Here is a 22,126-nt window from a genome sequence, read left to right on the forward strand (position 1 = left end):
TCTAGGTTATTACAGCAAAACAATTGTAGTAACAACAATCGGAATTGAATTAACTCCAAATAAAGTGAGAGCATGTAAATTGACAGAAAGGTGTCTCCTTCTTGGAAGTGTGAGCATGTAGATTGACAGAAAGGTGTCTTCTTCTTGGAAGTGTGAGCATGTAGATTGACAGAAAGGTGTCTCCTTCTTGGATGTACGTGATGTTAAATTATACAATTTCAATATCATATTAAAAAGAAGGGCGAAAGATACTAGAGGGACATTCAAACTCATAAGTCGAAAATAAACTGACAACGCCATGGCTAAAAAAAGAAAAAGACCAATAGACAAACAATAGTACACAAAACACAACATAGAAAACTAGACTGAGCAATACGAACCCCACCAAAAACTGGGGGGTGATCTCAGGTGCTCCGGAAGGGTTAGCAGATCCTGCTTCACATGTGACACCCGTCGTGTTGCTTATGTTAAGTAGCAAGTGTCAAAACATTTATAAAAGATACCAGGCTTATAATTTGTTGCGTCAGACATGCGTTTTGTCTTCATTAGATACGTTATTGACACCCGGATAATAAGAAACTGAAAGGTCGAATAAAAAGCGAAGAGTTGTTCTAAATACGGACAAGTTCATATATTACTGGAAGTAGAAAATCTAAGCGTTTCGAATGATTAAATATTTTTTCAACAGAAAGTTTACAGAAAGTAACCATATCGACTCCTGTCGTTTCATGTCAACACAAACCACACAAATTGCTGACTGGGCTGGTGATTTCCTCGACCCAGTAATTGTAAAAACTCACCAAAGATACTTATAAACTTTTACGCCAAACGTGTGGTTTGTCTATTCAAAGGCAGGTTCCCGAGATCTGAACACGACCAAATCGGGATCATAGTGTCAGATGGACATGATAAACAAATAGGATCTTTTTCATTTCATATGGTATATTACATGTAAATAAACATTATCTACTTCGACCGTATGTTTTGTATCTTTTAATTCAAATTCAGCGAGATAGAAACCCAGATACATTATAATCATGACTTTCAAACTTCAACAGTTACTCATCAACTTCGCAAAAATGTCTAACAAACATGATATATTGTGTTCAAACGAAAGACAAGCATTAGTCAGTGCATATTTATATTACATTCATAAATATTCACGAAAAATATTTCAAGCTCAAATAGGGGCGTTTAAAATTGATACTGGTTATTCTGAATTCATTTTAAAATGTTTCAGTCTCAACGAATCCACAAACCAAATACCGTTGATCAAAAATTGTGTTTCTTAACGAAGAACAAACTTATTCCTGTACTCTTACTTTATTGTTAACATAAGTTCAAAGTCATTAGACAATAAATGACTGACTGGGACTTCGAATAAACAACCTCTCAATACAATGTTTAATCTAGATGCTCATTACAGGTATGTTTTCTTTTGATTGTTTTTGTTTTTATTTTAACCGACAATAGCCAGACATCTATTCAAAGTCAAGATTTTTCTATATTTGAACATTACTGTATTATAACGTCAGGTTGGACTACGATTTAAGATTGCATGTCGATCTGTTTCCAAACAAAGATATGCCAGCCGCGAACAAAGCTTTTCTATATAAGGACCACGGTCTTCTCAATATCAAAACATATTTTTATCCATGTGATGTTAACCAAATCATTGTAATTCAATGCAATCATTGGTACATATCTTAATCTAATAAGAATGTTCTGCCTGTGATGGGCATCTTTAATTGAATTGACAATAAAGTATTGAATTTGAACTTGAACTTGTATACAGATGCCCTATGGTCTAGTATCCGTCTTGCATATTGACTGTGTCCTCGACCTCATTTCATAGCATTTTGGTTAAATGACTGCATTGAAACCCGGCTAAATGGGTGGAGCTTCATATTTTGCTTGAACAGAAATAAAAGACACTAGTGCAACAACATACCAAATATTGATGACAAGAGTAAAGATCTTCAATAAACACACTTAAATCAGGATGCTTAACATTTAAAACTTGTAAAAAACAACTTTAACAGACGAACAACTAAACCTTGATTGTTTAAAATAAGCATGGCCGAGGGGAGAGGATTTTATATTCTTATATTTTTCTTGAAACTTAAATACATGGATGTTAATGCAACAGCCTATAACAAACAATGGCATATCATAAATATTAACATAACACATCTTATCAGAAAATTTATCATCTAATTTATGTCACTGAAGATTGACCGAGTTGATGATGCTTCATATGCTGTGAGCAGTGAAGAATGACTGGGTTGGTGGTGCATCATATGCTGTATTGAAGACTGACCGAGTTGATAGTGCTTCATATGCTGTGAGCAGTGAAGAATGACTGAGTTGATGGTGCTTCATATGCTGTGTGCAGTGAAGAATGACTGGGTTGGTGGTGCATCATATGCTGTATTGAAGAATGACCGAGTTGATGGTGCTTCATATGCTGTGAGCAGTGAAGAATGACCGAGTTGATGATGCTACATATGCTGTATTGAAGAATGACTGGGTTGGTGGTGCTTCATATGCTGTGAGCAGTGAAGAATGACTGGGTTGGTGGTGCTTCATATGCTGTGAGCAGTGAAGAATGACTGGGTTGGTGGTGCTTCATATGCTGTGAGCAGTGAAGAATGACTGAGTTGGTGGTGCATCATATGTTGTGAGCAGTGAAGAATGACTGGGTTGGTGGTGCATCATATGCTGTATTGAAGAATGACCGAGTTGATGGTGCTTCATATGCTGTGAGCAGTGAAGAATGACTGGGTTGGTGGTGCATCATATGCTGTATTGAAGAATGACTGAGTTGATGGTGCTTCATATGCTGTGAGCAGTGAAGAATGACTGGGTTGGTGGTACATCATATGCTGTATTGAAGAATGACCGAGTTGATGGTGCTTCATATTCTGTGAGCAGTGAAGAATGACTGGGTTGGTGGTACATCATATGCTGTATTGAAGAATGACCGAGTTGATGGTGCTTCATATTCTGTGAGCAGTGAAGAATGACTGAGTTGGTGGTGCATCATATGCTGTATTGAAGAATGACCGAGTTGATGGTGCTTCATATGCTGTGGGCAGTGAAGAATGACTGGGTTGGTGGTGCATCATATGCTGTATTGAAGAATGACCGAGTTGATGGTGCTTCATATGCTGTGAGCAGTGAAGAATGACTGAGTTGGTGGTGCATCATATGCTGTATTGAAGAATGACCGAGTTGATGGTGCTTCATATGCTGTGAGCAGTGAAGAATGACTGGGTTGGTGGTGCATCATATGCTGTATTGAAGAATGACTGGGTTGGTGGTGCTTCATATGCTGTGAGCAGTGAAGAATGACTGGGTTGGTGGTGCTTCATATGCTGTGAGCAGTGAAGAATGACTGGGTTGGTGGTGCTTCATATGCTGTGAGCAGTGAAGAATGACTGAGTTGGTGGTGCATCATATGTTGTGAGCAGTGAAGAATGACTGGGTTGGTGGTGCATCATATGCTGTATTGAAGAATGACCGAGTTGATGGTGCTTCATATGCTGTGAGCAGTGAAGAATGACTGGGTTGGTGGTGCATCATATGCTGTATTGAAGAATGACCGAGTTGATGGTGCTTCATATTCTGTGAGCAGTGAAGAATGACTGAGTTGATGGTGCATCATATGCTGTATTGAAGAATGACCGAGTTGATGGTGCTTCATATGCTGTGAGCAGTGAAGAATGACTGGGTTGGTGGTGCATCATATGCTGTATTGAAGAATGACCGAGTTGATGGTGCTTCATATGCTGTGAGCAGTGAAGAATGACCGAGTTGGTGGTGCATCATATGTTGTATTGAAGAATGACCGAGTTGATGGTGCTTCATATGCTGTGAGCAGTGAAGAATGTTCGAGTTGGTGGTGCATCATATGCTGTGAGCAGTGAAGAATGACTGAGTTGGTGGTGCTTCATATGCTGTGAGCAGTGAAGAATGACCGAGTTGGTGGTGCATCATATGCTGTATTGAAGAATGACCGAGTTGATGGTGCTTCATATGCTGTGAGCAGTGAAGAATGATCGAGTTGGTGGTGCATCATATGCTGTGAGCAGTGAAGAAGGACTGAGTTGGTTGTGCTTCATATGCTGCATTGAAGAATGACCGAGTTGATGGTGCTTCATATGCTGTGAGCAGTGAAGAATGATCGAGTTGGTGGTGCATCATATGCTGTGAGCAGTGAAGAAGGACTGAGTTGGTTGTGCTTCATATGCTGCATTGAAGAATGACTGAGTTGATGGTGCTTCATATGCTGTGAGCAGTGAAGAATGACTGGGTTGGTGGTGCATCATATGCTGTATTGAAGAAGGACTGATTTGGTGGTGCATCATATGCTGTGTGCAGTGAAGAATGACTAGGTTGGTGGTGCATCATATGCTGCGTGCAGTGAAGAATGACTGGGTTGGTGGTGCATCATATGCTGTATTGAAGAAGGACTGAGTTGGTGGTGCTTCATATGCTGGGTGCAGACTCTAATACCAAATATCATTAACACATTTAAATTGATGCTGCTTTAACTGTTAAACAAATATGATTTAAGTATTAGAAGTCTTTATTCTAAACATATTCAGAAAACTTAACACCAGAAAAGTAGCATATAATCTTCTCTCTGGCACAAGGGATGTTTACATAAAATGGGAAATTTCAACGAAATTGGAAGGAGCAATAATGGTGCTATTAAAGCAATATGAGAACCAGACAAGCAGACAATTCGCAGTCCACTCTGGTATTGCCTACAGATAAGATAAAATGCTTCGCTGAGCACAGCCTGATACGACCGCAGAGATCAAACCCTGAACAGTTGGTACAAATTTGGACACAATATTCAAGCTTGATACTGTCTGAATTTGGATTGTGATCAAATTTTTGACATAATATAGATTTCTGACACAAAATAAATGTGGTCAAAGATCTTACAACTCTATTGCGCAATACTGTGCAATTGAAGATTTCTTCTTGAAACTTTTCAAAAATCCTAAATTTGAAGAAAAAAAAATTTGAATCCTCTAAAAAAATTGGGAAAAAAATTCCCCCCCCCCCCCCCCCCCACCAACTTTTTGAAACCCCCCTTGGAGCAATAACCCCAAAATTCGATCCCAGCCTTTCCTTTGTAGTATGGAACCTTGTAGTACAATTACAGAGAGATCCATACACTTTAAACACAAGTTATTGTCTGGAAACTAGAACTAGAGGCTCTCAAGAGCCTGTGTCACTCACCTGTATTTACTGATGCTTTGGAAATCATGTAAAATAAGGTTAAAATCATAATTAATAGTATTAAATATTAGATATTATAATGATATCTAAGATAATAACAAAAAACTGCAAAATTTTTGTAAAATTACTAACTCAGGGGCAGCAACCCAACAACGGGTTGTCGGATTTGTCTGAAAATTTCAGGGCAGATAAATCTAAATCTGATGGACATTTTTGCCACTGTCAGGTTTGCTCTAAATGCTTTAGTTTCAGAGATATAAACCAAAAACTGCATTTTACCCCTTTGTTCTATTTTTAACCAAATTGGCCATGATGGTTGGAAGGCGGGGTCATCGGACAAATTTTTTAAACTAGATACCCTAATAATGATTATGGCCAAGTATGGTTAAATTTGTCTCAGTAGTTTCAGAGAAGATTTTTGTAAAAGATTACAAAAATTTACGAAAAATTGTTAAAAATTGACTATTAAGGGCAATAACTCCTAAAGGGGTGGACTGACAATTTTGGTCATGACAACATATTTGTAGATCTTACTTTGCTAAACATTATTGCTGTTTACAGTTAATCTCTATCTATAATAATATTCAAGATAATAACCAAAAAATGCAAAATTTCCTTAAAATTACCAATTCAGTGACAGCAACCCAACAACAGGTTGTCAGATTTGTCTGAAAATTTCAGGGTAGATAGATCTTGACCTGATAATCAGTTTTACTCAATCAGATTTACTCTAAATGCTTTGGTTTCAGAGATATAAGCCAAAATCTACATTTTACCCCTATGTTCTATTTTTAGTCATGGTGGCCATCTTGGTTGGTTGGCGGGGTCATCGGACACATTTTTTAAACAAGATACCCTAATGATGATTGTGGCCAAGTTTGGTTAAATTTGGCACAGTGGTTTCAGAGGAGAAGATTTTTGTAAAAAGCTAACGACAGACGACGGACGCCAAGTGATGAGAAAATGCTTGTTTTTGGCCCTTTTTTTACCCCTAATTCCTACATATTTGGGCAATTAACCCCAAACTCAATCCTAGCCTTCCCTTTGTGATATGGAACCTTGTGGTACAATGTCAGAGAGATCCATACACTTACACACAAGTTATTGTCTGGAAACTAGAAAAATGCTTGTTATTGGCCCCTTTTTGGCCCTTAATTCCTGTTGGCCCCAAAACCCCTAAAACAAATCCCAACCTTCTACTTGTGATATTAAACATTGTCGTACAATTTCAGAGCAATCCAAATACTTATACACAAGTTATTATCCTGAAACTAGAAAAATGCTTGTTTTGGGCCCTTTTGGGCCCCTAATTCCTAAACGGTTGGGACCATCATCCCCAAAATCAATCCCAACCTTCCTTTTGTAGTATTGAACCTTCTTGAAAAATTTCATAGAGATCCATTCACTTAAACTTAAGTTATTGTCTGGAAACCAATGTGTATTCGGACAACGACGCAGACATACCATTATACAATAAATTTTTTGCGGTCCTATTAAAATTCAGACCAACAATTATGTACACTTTATTGATCTCAAAGAAATACAAACAATGAACAGTTTATAAAACAGGAAAAAATCAGACAAACACAAAATTTATAAAACATTGATGTAAAAGTGTAGTCACAATTTCATGTTAAGTACATTCATTTGACAAATTATCAGGCAGTTTCTATTTTATCAATAAAAGTTACAAGAATAAATTAGCAGTGCTATTCTTACCATTACTCATTCAATTAAAATCGCAGATGGAAATCCATTATATTAAAAGAACAGCATAGTTGACATTTTTATTGCTATGATATACAAAGTAAGTTATAGGTTAGCTCTTGATTTTTTTCCATGTAGATCAAATTCTAATAATGAATTTACCATTATTAAAAATTCATTTAACTAGATTTTTTTATCTGCAAAAATTCAGTACTACATATTAAACTTTAGACTGCTGTAAATTTGTCCTTTAGTTTAAATGCTTAATAAAAAGCTGAAAGATGCTAAATTTTGCCACATGTTTATTTGACTCGTTTTTTTTAATCTATCCATTACACAAGGTAATAGATTTGATTTCCCAGTTCCTGCAAACACTTAACTGACGTTGCTAAGTAATTACAGCTTTCCCTTATCTATTTTTTTCCATGAAGATTCTGTTTAAATATAATTATAAATTAGAGTTGTGTTTTTATCATAATAAGTCTGCCTTAGATAAACTCACTATAATTTGTAACTGTTGCAATAGATGTTAATTTTGGTATTATTTTTTTGTAATTAATTGTACAAGACAATTTCTGCTTCAACTGATATATTTACCTTCACTGTATTTCATATCAATAAAATGTGAATATTTATGGCTAATATATCTAAATCTAATAAAAATTCGTAAGGGTTCCGCGGAACCCAGTGTCTCGCCTACTTTTTCTGTTAATCGCAGGCTCAACAAAAATGAGGAAGTAAATCAATAAAAATATCCCTCTTGATACTATCTTTTGATTGAAAGAAGCTTCTTTCCAAGTTTGGTAAAAATCCAGGATAGTTTATGAATCTAATAAATGTTTAAAAACTTTAAATGCAGACTGAATGTAATGTTAACTGGAAGAAAACAAAATTTCCTTCTAGATACTAGCATTTGATCAAAAACAAGCTTCTGTCCAAGTTTGGTACAAATCCAAAATAGTATAAGAAAGTTATTAAAATTTTAAAAACTTTAACCACAGAGTGAATGTGTTGGTTCCTGGCAGAAAATCTAAGTCCATTTAAAAGTAAAATACGGAACAAATAGATTTATTTTTTTACAAAATTTTCTTCTAGATACTAGCTTTTGATCATAAACAAACTTCTGTCTAAGTTTGGTACAAATCCAAATTAGTTTAAGAAAGTTATTAAAATTTTAAAAACTTTAACCACAGAGTGAATGTAATATTTCATGGCAGAAAAACTAAGTCCATTTATAAGTAAAATACGGAAAAAATGGAATTTTATTTTTACAAAATTTACTTCTGGATACTATCTTATGATCATAAACAAGCTTCTGTCCAAGTTTGGTAGAAATCCAGGATAGTTTGAGAAAGTTATTAAAATTTCAAAAACTTTAACCACAGAGTGAATATTTGTGGACGCCGCCGACGACAACGACACCGATGGAATGTAGGATCGCTATGTCTCGCTTTTTCGACTAAAGTCGAAGGCTCGACAAAAATTAGTAGTTCTTTTTTTTTAGTTTTTGAAGAACACAGTGAAACTCTGGTACAAAAAACTGAAAAGATCATCATAACTACACATATCTTTTGACTTGAACTGTAACTGTTAGTTTGTATGAGCAACCAAATTTCTACTGTATTTCAAGAAAGCATTTCATAAATTAAACCAAAGCTACTTTACAGCAAAAGACAAACAAGACACTTACGACACTAACCATGTACAGCTGTTTCAGTAAAGCCTGAAATAATGAAACAAACAAAGCACTGTTCACTCTGAGCAATCTGTTTTAACAAATCAAAACAAAACTTTGGTAATGTAATAAATATATGGCTGCCAATTTTACCCGAAATATGAAATCTGGCACAAGAAAAGCAATAACTATGCATTGTAATGTAGAAAATAACAAAAACATATCAATGAGGCGTATTTTTCAAATCTGGTTAATCAATACACCATTTTGGAAATTTTCTTAAACTGTTTTTTTTTTTTATTATTATACATAATATATTTCATGAGGGTCTATATTAATTTTCATGGGGTTAAAATTTCAGAGTTTTGTCTCTTAATTCAATTTATCTGGATTCATTTTCCTGTATTCCAGGCTGTGAAATAGGTTAAAATTTCATTTAGATTTTAATTTTCTGGATGACATATATCCTTGAAATAAACTAAATTTAAAACCTGAACAAAAATTTCTTCTGTTACAGTTTATCTATTTCTGATATGTTTAACTGGACCAAAAGAAAAAAATCAATTAAGTACCGATATGATGATTATCTAGAAATATTTATAATTTTTTTAGTAAATGATCAGTTTTATCAAATATATAACATTGCCAATAATGTAGCAAATACGAGTCACTTAATGTAAAAAAAACACTTATCATTGAGGTGTATACCTATTTTGATTTTTTTTTTTTTCTACTAAGTCACCACAACCGAGTTTCTTCATTCAGTGTTTTAAAATCATACCATATAAAACAGATTAAAAGCACTAAGCACATGTAATACTGATCTAACAATACAACATAAATTGAACACAAGAAAATGAAAATGAATTTCAGTACATGATAAGTTAGTATATGATCAGTTTTTTTTAATAAGAGCAAATGTATAGATGTCAAAATCTAAAACAATGCTTAAATGTAGTTTCTACTGACAAAATACAAGTTGCCTCTTTCATTGAACAACATGAACTCATCAACTTGTCATTATTTTGGTTTTATTTAATTGTTTTGAACTAAAAAAATTTATAACAAATATAACAAACTTATAATACATTGTTTTCCTATAAACAGCAAGATGATGAATGATTTACAGCTTAAAAAGATGAAAGCTAATGGTGTCATTTATTTGTAAACATTTGAAAATCTTAAATTTTATTGTGAGACATATTTATTAAAAACAATATGGTTTTTTCTTACGTTTCAATGTGTGCCAGTTAAAATATATATCAAGTCTTTTTTTCTAGATTGCATATTATCATACAACCAGATTTTAACCTCTCTTTCAATTTAGAGAACTTTTAATATGAGTGACATAAAGTCATTACATCCTCAACAAGAGAATGACTTCGAAGGCTGTAAAGGTTGGTTACAAAATAGTACATCACATTTCTTAAGAGTAAAAGAAAATTCACATACAATTATTTGATGTTATGAACTTCCTAGGCTAATGTAATACAAAGGACCATAACTTACAGAAGAGAGCTTACATCAATGATCATTAAATCTGATGCTTAAATAATTACTTATCAATACTGCACCATAATAATTTTGGCTGTTTTTATAAAACTTTTTTCCAAATATACTAACATTAAGAAAATCTACATAATACATCACCTTCCATATATAGGCATTCGATTACACTACATACATAATTATGTTTAAATAAATTGTTTCTCACATTTAACTTCTAAATATCTTGTATGAATTATCCACTCATAGTCATATCAATTACATATGTAGGATATAATATTATAACAATTATCCATAAGAAATTTAAACATCAGAATTAAGCTCTTTTGCAGAAATCAAATTTTCATCTCATTGAAAATAAAATGCAGGTTCAACTGACTTATTTCTTACTCCTATTTGTGTAATTAAAAATTGATTGAAAAATACTTTATTTCTTGGAAGTACTGTTTATAAAATATTTCTTTGAATAAAACTAGTCAAAAATGTTGAAATGATGGAATGTTTACTGTTCACTAAAAAAAATCTACAGGTTTTGAAATGACTGGTGACAATATACAAGTACAGAATTAAAAGCATGCAATCTTAAAAAAAGATGGAACAGCTGAACACAACATAAACAGCCAAATACCAAAAATAGCAAAAATACTAAAACAAAAAATGGTTTCTTATAACAAAAATATAATATTAAGCGAGAGTAATTCCTCTGATGTTAAAATCATAAATTCAATAATCGTGTAATATCTAACTAGAAAATCTGTATTGTTTCTAACATAAAGAAGAGTTCTGCTTGGTCATACTCAAACATCAGAAATTCAAATTATTGGTCAGAAGCAACATAGTCAGAAATTTAAAATCAATACACCGATCTAGAGTTCTTTTTTATGAATGAGTTACACCTGCTGACCCAGGGTCAATGGACATAAACTACGTCATTGAACAATCCATTCTTACTGTGACATAATAACATAAGCATTGTGACATAGGAAATATATGGGAAAGTGCACAAATTCGAAGGTCGTCTATAGAATACCATTTCTAATAATCAAAGCTCTTGAATAAAAGATGGTATTAATTCATTAAAATAAGAGATTCTGTGAAATAAAAAGTTCTAAATATAACGCATTATTTTCTATATTCAAAATTCAAATTTTAATCTGAAAAGTCTTTTTTGGTGTCAAGAGTACTCAAACAGTTCCTCCAGCGTGTTCTTCATAAAAGAAATAAAAATCAATGTTTAATCTATGTACAAAATTCATGCAAATAATTATTCAAACACATCAGGCAAATAGTGTAAAATAAAACATCGGTGGAAGCGCAAAGCATTAATCAACATACCAATAATTTATAATCAAAACTTATATACAATATTCACAATTATATTTACAGATAAAAATTCATAGAATTTTCAAATTTTAAACTGCTTAAAAATTCACTGAATTTCTTTGCACTAATATATATTGCATTTAACTGTTCAAAGCTATGTACAGATTATGCATTGTGAAAAGAAAAACTTTTCAAAAAATATGTATCCTTTACCTATATGTAATTTAAGTTAAAACCTATTTACCACATGCACACGCTTCGTTAAAAATTATTCAAATGCATGTTCTAGCACTGACTTGTTAAAAACAAATTATACATTGATTAATATAAAACATTTAATTATTATTATTTCTAGATATTATTATAGAACTATAAACTTTTTATGAAGTAGATACAAGGATATATATCAACCTGAAATAAGTATATCGACTGAGGACGAAGTCTGAGGTCAATATATTTCTTTAAATAGGTATATCCTGGTATTGACCTCAAAATAAGGCTATAATTGTTATTATATTATTGCCAATATGCAAGAAACAGAACATAAAGTTCATTTAATTTGTTGTAACAATTCCATCACAAAGTATTGAGGTTTTTAATTTTCAATTTTTGAATATTTCAAAAATAGCTGTGCAATATCACTTTTAAATTTGACGTTTTCAGTCTACCTTTGAATATACTGTTGAACATGTGACTTTTTCTGAACAAATCAAAAGAGTTAGATTATACAAAATAACAATATATTATTAAATTATTCTAGGACAAAATCTCACAAAGAAGACTAAAGAAACATGTCACTTTTTCACAGAAGTATATATCAATTATAAACAAATTACTAAAATGAGCCCAGTTAAATACATACTGCAAATTTATAACATCTATTTATCAACATGTATCAACACAAAATTTGAAAAATGACTAGCTTACCATAATTATTGCAAATGCTTAAATTCTCTCAGCTTACCATACAAATAAAGTACAGATCCAAATGGTGAATCAGTTGTACAATTTTTTAAGAATGTATTTTCATCAATAATTAATGAATCTTACATCTGAAGGTAAACTTTAGTTTGACAGTTTGACAAAAATTAAATATTTATCCAGATAACAATCACGAATCAAAACACAATCTTGCAGTTTTTCCTATGTTTATCTATTTGTCTTTCTCTTTGAGATTCTTATTTTAGTGTTGTTGAATTGATGTAAGATCTAATTTTACTATTATGTCTAAAAGTTAAAACTCCATCTGTTGATGTATATTTCTATATTATGAAATAATACAGCAAGCTACATTGTAAACACAGAGTTGATCATTTGAAAGACTTTATGAAACAATTGCTATTTAAAATAACTTTGTATTTTTGGGGTGGTATAAATATTTGCATCACTGTTAACTCTTAATAACAAATCAAACTATCCTATTCCATGTCTTTCCTTCTACATATTGATTCAGAAAATCAGTATAAATTGACACAAAAAGAGAATCTAATAAAAAAAAAGAAGATTCAATAATTACAAAAAAAAAAAAACGAAATACATTCAAACTAAATCGCTGACACATAAATTTTCTACTAAAACACAAAAATTGAACAACTGTAAACCAACTTATTTTCAAGTTTAGCCCTTAACATGAACTTACAAGGCGACTTATATTTGTTATTTTGTATTTTTGTTCAAGTATTCATATAAGAGAACATTCAATTTTAACATATTTGCAACTTTTTATATTCATATTAATTTTTTGTTTTTCTACTCGTAAAAGTCTGGGGGAAAAAAAAATCACTAATGAATATACGTTGGTTTAAACTTAAATCCGTTTGAATTCTGAATCAATCCATTTAAAGAAGACATAGCTTAATAATTTTACACGTTTGACTATGCAAGTATACCTATAACACCCTGTGATGCGAAAAATACACAATATTTTCTTTAAAATACACACTTTTTTCTTTTGTAGTTTACATTAAAAATTTCAGCTATATTTCGATTCTGGGTAAGAAGATTTGACTCTCTTTTCAAATGATCCTTTGATCTCCATGACAGATATCCATAGGGATGTATAGCACATGAAATACACAACAAGAAGTCCTAGAAATGCTATTAAAATTGTCTTATTTCTACACAGTTTGACTTGTACTATTTTAGCTCCTGACACTTTTAGACTTGCAATGAAGAACATTAACACCACAATAACTATCAGAACTGTGGACATCATAGAACCACTGCTTGCCATCATCTACAATCAAAATTAAGGATGTATAGATTCAAATGATTTTAAGTGAAGAAAATAACCAAAAATGTCAATTCAACAATGTTTGATATATCAGGTGGCAAGAGAAAATATATGAATAGTAATTTATGGATCAGGATCAAAATGGCGCTTTATGAAATATCTAGTTCTAATTAATTTATCAAGCTTAAATAAATTCAATAACATATTGCAATGATTTAAGAAATCAAAGTGCTTGTGAGCATTGAAGGTTAAAGATTGCTTTCATTTTCGTTTTTGTGAATTTTGAAATAAAACATTGAATTATATTTTGCTGTGAAAGTTAAAAATTTGAGTTAGAGTTATCTTCCTTTGTTCATGATTGTACATTTGTAGTTTAACCTATTTTTTATAAGATTCATACACCATGCATTTTTAATAAAAAAAAATTCGTAAGGGGTTCTGCGAAATCCTGTGTCTCGCCTAAGATTGCTGCTGTCAGTGTAAAAGTGTAATGTTGACTTAAATAGTGAGTCCATATATCAGTAAAAAACAGAATTTAAAAAAAAATCAAACTTTTTCTTTTGATGCTATTTCTTGATCTTGAAGATTAGCTTCTGTTCAAGTTTCATCAACAATCCATGAAGGTTTACAAATTTATCATGTCAAAAAAATTTATCCCAAAATGTCTGTAAATGTTAACTGTAAAAAACTAAGTCCATCTATCAGAAAAATACTGAAAATGAAAAAAATGTTTTTTCAAAAGTTTGCTCCAGACATATTATTAATCATAAAAAAGCTTCTGCATTAGTTTCATTAAATTCTATGAATGTTTGACAAAGTAATTGATGTGAAACAAACTTTAACCCCAGACTGTATCTACTTGTAAACTGTAAAAAAAACTAAGTCCATTTATCAGTAAAATACAGAAAAATGAAAATAAATATTTTCAAACTTTTGCTCTGGATACTGTCTTTTGGTCATAAACAAGCTTCTGTCCAAATTTCAAAAAAAATCCATGAAGATTTGACAAAGTTATTGATGACTGAAAAACTCTAACCTCAGACTGAATCTGAATGTTAACTGTAAAAAAGACTGAATCTGAATGTTAACTGTAAAAAAGACTGAATCTGAATGTTAACTGTAAAAAAGACTGAATCTGAATGTTAACTGTAAAAAAACTAAGTCCATTTATCAGTAAAATACGAATAAATGAAAATAAATATTTCAAAATTTTGCTCTCCATCCTGTATTTTGGTCACATACAAGCTCCTGTCCAAATTTCATAAAATTCCATGAAGGTTTGACAAAGTTATTGATGGCTAAAAAAACTTTAACCACAGACTGAATCTAAATATTGATGCAGCCAAAGGAATCTTGGATCACTATGTTTCACTTTCGCAACATAAATGTCGCAGGCTCAACAAAAAGTTTTTCTTTACATGTATGGTAATTCAAATACACATCATATTGTAACTTAAATATGAAAGTATAACATATCATCAATAAATTGCACGACATTGACTGGATAGGATCTAAATAATGATCACTTCACTGCACTATTTTGTTTGAACTATCAAAAGTGATCCACCTTGGAAGATATAGATATCAAATCAGTACCATAGGGTTTTGATTGCATTTCATGCAATCTTTACCCAAAAACCTAACTTGAACAGATCTATAGAAGAGTTCCACTATATAAGTACAAGGAATATATGTCAATGAAACGAAAGTCAACAAAACAAAACCCAGATGACACACAGAGGTCAACATATTGTTTTAAAAATGTCCTTCGCCGAGCGCAGCTGGATACGACCGCAGAGGTCCAACCCTGAACAGTTGGGGCAAAAATGGACACAATATTCAATATAAATAGAAGATGCGGTATGATTGCCAATGAGACAACTCTCCACAAGAGACCAAATGACACAGAAATTAACAACTATAGGTCACCTTACGGCCTTCAACAATAAGCAAAGCCCATACCGCACGATCAGCTATAAAAAGCCCAGAATGACAATGTAAAACAATTCAAACGAGAAAACTAACGGCCTAATTCATGTACAAAAAATGAACAAAAAACAAATATGTAACACATAAACAAACGACAACCACTGAACTACAGGCTCCTGACTTGGGACAGGCACATACATACAGAATGTGGCGGGGTTAAACATGTTAGCGGGATCCCAACCCTCCCCCTTACCTGGGACACTGGTGTAACATTACAACATAAGAAAGAACAAACTATAATAAAATGCTCCGCTGGGGCGCAGCTTGATACGACTGCAGAGGTCAATCCCTGAACAGTTGGGGCAAGTATGGACACAACATTCAAGCTTGATACATCTCTGAATCTGTATTGTAATTAAATATTTGACACAGCATAGGTTTCTGACACAGAATGAAAGTGGTCTAAGAACTTAAAAATTTTAAATTTACCTATTCAGACCATATCATTATTATTTGCTTTTATATATAAATCAGAAATAACCAATTTAAAATGGAAATTTTAAAGAAAAAAAAAGAAAAAAAAATCCCCTCCCCAATTTTTTGAACCCCCTTATGATTCATCACCCCCAAACTCAATCCCAGCCTTCCCTTTGTGGTATGGTACCTTGCAGTACAATTTCAGAGAGATCCATACACTTGAACACAAGTTATTGTCTGGAAACTAGAAAATGCTTGTTTTTTTGCCCCTTTTTGGCCCCAAATTCCTAAACGTTTAGGGCAATTACCCCCAAACTCAAACCCAGCTTTCCCTTTGTGATATGGAACCTTGCAGTACAATTTCATAAAGAACCATACTCTTACACACAAGTTATTGTCCTGAAACTAGAAAAATGCTTGTTTTTTTGCCCTTTTATGGCCCCTAATTACTTAAATTTTGAGGGAATTACCCCCAAAATCGATCACAGTCTTCCCTTTGTGATATGGTACCTTGCAGTACAATTTCAGAGAGATCCATACACTTGAACACAAGTTATTGTCTGGAAACTAGAAAAATGCTTATTTTTGGCCCCTTTTTGGCCCCTTATTCCTAAACTTTTTGGGCAATTCCCCCCAAACTCAATTCCAGCTTTCCCTTTGTGATATGGAACCTTGTAGTACAATTTCATAAAGATCCATACACTTACACACAAGTTATTGTCATGAAACTAGAAAAATTCGTAAGGGTTCCGCGGAACCCAGTGTCTCGCCTACTTTTTCTGTTAATCACAGGCTCTACAATAAACTGCTTCGCTGAGCGCAGCTAGATACACCCGCAGAGGTCCAACCCTGAACAGTTGGGGCAAAAATGGACACAATATTCAAGCTTGATTCAGGTCTGAATTTGGATTGTAATTAAATATTTGACATATTATAGGTTTCTGAATAAATGTAGTCAAAGAACTTGAAATTGGTTATATGAATTGAATTTATATTCAATTAAAGATTTCTTGCTGTTGTGCAATACTTAGTATACTGTGGATTCATTTATTTTCGTGGGTACCAATTTTCGTGGATTGAGGAATGCCTGTATTTTCGTGGATATTTGATTTCGTGGTTTTGCCAAAGTCTACATACAAACCTATAGAAAATTTGCAATTAGTTAAATATTTAAATTCGTGGTTCAACTGTACCCACGAAATCCACGAAAATTGGTATCCAACGAATAATAATGAATCCACAGTATCTGTTGTCAGCCTATAAACAAATAAAGTTCAATTAATTCTCAATGTCATATTAGAAATTTATGAAAATAAAAAGGGAGCTTACATCAATAGATATAAACAATTCACCAAAGTTTCATGAGAATTGGTGACAGCATTTTGAGTTATTGTCCGAAAACTGGAAAATCACCCCTTTTTTAATGAATAAAACCCCATAACTTAGAAATGTAAAATGTAAAATTTATAAAATTTTAAAGGGAGCTTACATCAATACATACAAACAATTCACCAAAGTTACATAAGAATTGCTGAAAGCATTTTTGAGTTTTTGTCTGAAAACTGAAAAATCCCCCCTTTTTTTATGAATAAAACCCTGTAACTCGGAAACGTAAAATCTAAAATTTATAAAAATCGAAAGGGAGCTCATGTCAATAGATATAAACAATTCACCACAATTTCTTGCAAGTTGGTGAAAGCATTCTTGACTTATTGTCCGAAAACTGGAAAATCCCCCTTTTTTTTATGACTATAACCCCATACTCGGAAACATAAAATCTAAATTTTATAAAAAACGGAAGGGAGCTCACGTCAATAGATATAAACAATTCACCAAAGTTTTATGCAAATTGGTGAAAGCATTTTTGAGTTTATGTCCGACATGTTGACGACGGAGAGACGGACGGACAGACGGACAACGGTATACCATAATACGTCCCGTAAACAGGCGTATAAAAATGAGGAAGTAAATCAATAAAAATATTCCACTTGATACTATCTTTTGATTGTAAGAATCTTCAGTCCAAGTTTGGTAAAAATCCATGATAGTTTATGAATCTAATAAATGTTTAAAAACTTTAACTGCAGACTGAATGTAATTTTATCTGGAAGAAAACAAAATTTCCTTCTAGATACTAGCATTTGATCATAAACAAGCTTCTGTCCAAGTTTGATACAAATCCAAAATAGTATAAGAAAGTTATTAAAATTTTAAAAACTTTAACCACAGAGTGAATGTGTTGTTTCCTGGCAGAAAATCTAAGTCCATTTAAAAGTAAAATATAAAAAAAATAGATTTATTTTTTTACAAAATTTCTTCTAGATACTAGCTTTTGATCATAAACAAGCTTCTGTCCAAGTTTGGTACAAATCCAAAATAGTATAAGAAAGTTATTAAAATTTTAAAAACTTTAACCACAGAGTGAATGTGTTGTTTCCTGGCAGAAAATCTAAGTCCATTTAAAAGTAAAATAAGGAAAAAATGTATTTATTTTTTTACAAAGTTTACTTCTGAATAATATCTTATGATCATAAACAAGCTTCTGTCCAAGTTTGGTACAAACCCAGGATAGTTTAAGAAAGTTATTAAAATTTTAAAACTTTAACCACAGAGTGAATGTAATATTTCCCGGCAGAAAAACTAAGTCCATTTATAAGTAAAATACGGAAAAAATGGAATTTTATTTTTACAATATTTACTTCTGGATACTATCTTATGGTCATAAACAAACTTCTGTCCAAGTTTGGTAGAAATCCAGGATAGTTTAAGAAAGTTTTTAAAATTTCAAAAACTTTAACCACAGAGTGAATATTTGTGGACGCCGCCGCCAAAAACGACGACGCCGACGGAATGTAGGATCGCTTTGTCTCGCTTTTTCGACTAAAGTCGAAGGCTCGACAAAAATGCTTGTTTTTCGCCCCTTTTTGGCCCCTAATTCCTAAAATTTGGAGGCAATTACCCCCAAAATCAATCCCAGCATTCCCTTTGTGGTATGGAACCTTGTGTTACAATGTCAGAGAGATCCATAGACTTACACACAAGTTATTGTCATGAAACTAGAAAAATGCTTGTTTTTTGCCCCTTTTTTGCCCCTAATTCCTAAAATTTGGAGGCAATTACCCCCAAAATCAATCCCAGCATTTCTTTTGTGATATGGAACCTTGTGGTACAATGTCAGAGAGATCCATACACTTACACACAAGTTATGTCTGGAAGTTACAAAAATGCTTATTTTTGGCCCCTTATTCCTTAACTGTTGGTACCATAACCCCCAAAATCAAACCCCACCTTTCTTTTGTGGTATTGAACCTTATGGTAAAATTTCATTGAGATCCATTCACTTAAATTAAAGTTAGAGTGCGAAAACTAATGTGTCTTCGGACGACGACGCCGACGACGCTTTCTGACTATATACAAAGAATTAGCAAAATAAATTGTGACCCCCAATATTTATTAAAATAATATTTGAAGAAATTTTCTTTTTATAAAATGTGGTACAATTTAAGAGACATCCATACACTTAAACACAAGTTATTGTCTGAAAACTACAAAATGCTTGTTTTGGTCCCTTTTTGGCCCCTAATTCCTGAACAGTTTGGGCAATTACCCCCAAAATCATTGAATCCCAACCTTCTACTTGTGGTATTGAACCTTGTGGTACAATTTCAGAGCAATCAAAATACTTATACACAAGTTATTGTCCTGAAACTAGAAAAATGCTTGTTTTGGACCCCTTTTTGGCCCCTAATTCCTAACTGGTTGTGACCATCACCCCTAAAATCAATCCCAACCTTCCATTTGTGGTATTGAACCTTTTGATAAAATTTCATAGAGATCCAGACACTTAACTAGTTATTGTCCGGAAACCAAATGTCTTCGGATGACGACGACGACGACGTGATAGCAATATACGAAAGCAAATATTTTGTGGTCGTATATAAAATAAAGGAGAGTTTTAACAGTGCATCATTGTACTTTGAATTAGAATGTTTTTTTAAGCATAAAGATGAGCTACCTATCTGATTGGTATAACAAACTTTGTTTGAAGTTACGAACATATTTCACACATTATGGCATATGTATAAAACTAACAGAATACATGAAATGGTCCTAATTGACTTAACAGAATCTGCTGAAATAAGATGTATTGAATCATTTTATTCCACAGAAAAACAATATAACTTCTGTTCATGAACCCTTCAATCTTTTGTACTAAAACTCTTTCATCCTAATTTGTTCTGACATTTACTTGGAATGAAAGTTACTCAAGTAATATGAATATCTGTTTAATTATAGTATCTGTATATTCAATATTTTCAGATTTTCAAATTTAACTACAAGAACAGGTAAAGGCACAAACCTGATTACAATCAGCCTTCCCTCTCTGTTGTACGTGGACGTTAATCTTCTCGTACTGAATAACATCACGGTAACATTTATCTCCTGTACAGTTCCTTACACCGTCACGGTCATGCCTACGGCCTCGACGTAAACAATAATCTGGCCCACTTATTGTTCCAACCTGTAAACCTCGACTGAAATTAAAACATAATAACACTGTAACTCTATATTAAAATTCAAAATTAAATTAACCATTTGACACATGGGCAGTTTTGCAGCAAAATCGAGAACAGTAATTTGTTAAGTGCCAATATCATTGTATATTGGAAAGGCAGAAAATTGTTTTACATTTTGTTATGTCAGAGCTTTTTATAGCTTACTATAAGGTAAAGGTTTTGCTCATTGATGAAGGACATACTGTGACTTATAGTTGCTAACAGATCCATGTCATTTTGTCTCTGGTGGATAGTTGTCTCAATGGCAATCATATCGCATCTTCATATTCTTATAAACTATAACCAATAAATGTGGAATGTGTTCATGGGACACAGATGATGCCCCCGCTTGCATATCATATAAAGATATAAAGGGACATAACCTAAGAACCGTAAAAGTGACCCTACTCAAATTTGTACTTGATCTGCGTTTTGTGGTAATAAGCATTGTGTATAAGTTTCACAACATTTGGTTGAGGCAAACTAAAGTAAGAGAATGGAAACGAAAAATTCAGCAATTTTTATGTTTATAAAGGGGCATACCTCAAGAACGGTAAGTGACACCAACCAATTTCAAACTTGATTTGTATTAAGTGGTAAAAAGCAATGTGTAAAAGTTTCATAACATTTGGTTGAGGCAAACTAAAGTTAGAGAACGGAAACAAAATATTCAGCAATTTTTATGTCTATAAAGGGTCATAACTCGAGAACGGTAAAAGTGACGCCACCCAATTTTGAACTTGATCTGTATTATGTGTTAATAAGCATTGTGTATAGGTTTCATAACATTTGGTTGAGGCAAACTAAAGTTAGAGAATGGAAACAAAAAATTCAACAATTTTTATGTTTATAAAGGGGCATTACTCAAGAACGGTAAAAGTGACGCCACCCAATTTCAAACTTGATTTGTATTATGTGGTAGTAAGCATTGTATATAAGTTTCATAACATTTGTTTGAGGCAAACTTAAGTTAGAGAACGGAAACAAAATATTCAGCAATTTTTATGTTTATAAAGGGGCATAACTCAAGAACCATTATCGTGACGGCACCCAATTTTAAACTTGATCTGTGTTTTGTGGTAATAAGCATTGTGTATAAGTTTCATAACATTTGGTTGCGGCAAACTAAAGTTAGAGAACAGAAACCAACTTTGGGACATACAGATGTACGGACAAGGGTAAAACTTAATGCCCCCTCTGCTACGATGGGGGCATTAAAACCTATCTAAAATGAACTTTCTTATTATGACAATATACTTTAATAATCTACTGTAAATTCAGAAATTATTGTGTGCTTTTATTATTGCGATTTTGTCATTTTAGTCTAAAATGCGATTTTATTTTTGCGATATTGGGAAAAATCCTGTTTAATTCATATAAAAATTTCAAAATGCGTGTTTTAATTATTGCGATTATAACCCTGTTGCATTTTTCACAATAATAAAAACATCGCAATAATTTCTG

At 32.6% G+C, this 22,126-nt stretch overlaps 1 protein-coding gene across 3 annotated transcripts in view; it reads right to left on the minus strand.

Annotated features, from left to right (window-relative positions):
• Positions 1-6,763: 6,763 nt before the first annotated feature.
• Positions 6,764-22,126, minus strand: part of LOC127701475 (uncharacterized) — a 104,705-nt gene continuing 89,342 nt past the window's right edge. For all 3 annotated transcript variants that reach the window (XM_052205347.1, XM_052205348.1, XM_052205349.1), the window contains 2 exons: positions 20,467-20,641; positions 6,764-13,703 (listed from right to left, as the gene is read on the minus strand). In XM_052205347.1, the coding sequence (XP_052061307.1) occupies positions 13,440-13,703; positions 20,467-20,641 (439 nt within the window). In that variant the 3' untranslated portion in view covers positions 6,764-13,439. The remainder of the gene's footprint in view (positions 13,704-20,466; positions 20,642-22,126) is intronic.

Source organism: Mytilus californianus, unplaced genomic scaffold, assembly GCF_021869535.1.
Source record: "Mytilus californianus isolate M0D057914Y unplaced genomic scaffold, xbMytCali1.0.p SCAF_5, whole genome shotgun sequence".
Classification (NCBI taxonomy): Eukaryota; Metazoa; Mollusca; class Bivalvia; order Mytilida; family Mytilidae; genus Mytilus; species Mytilus californianus.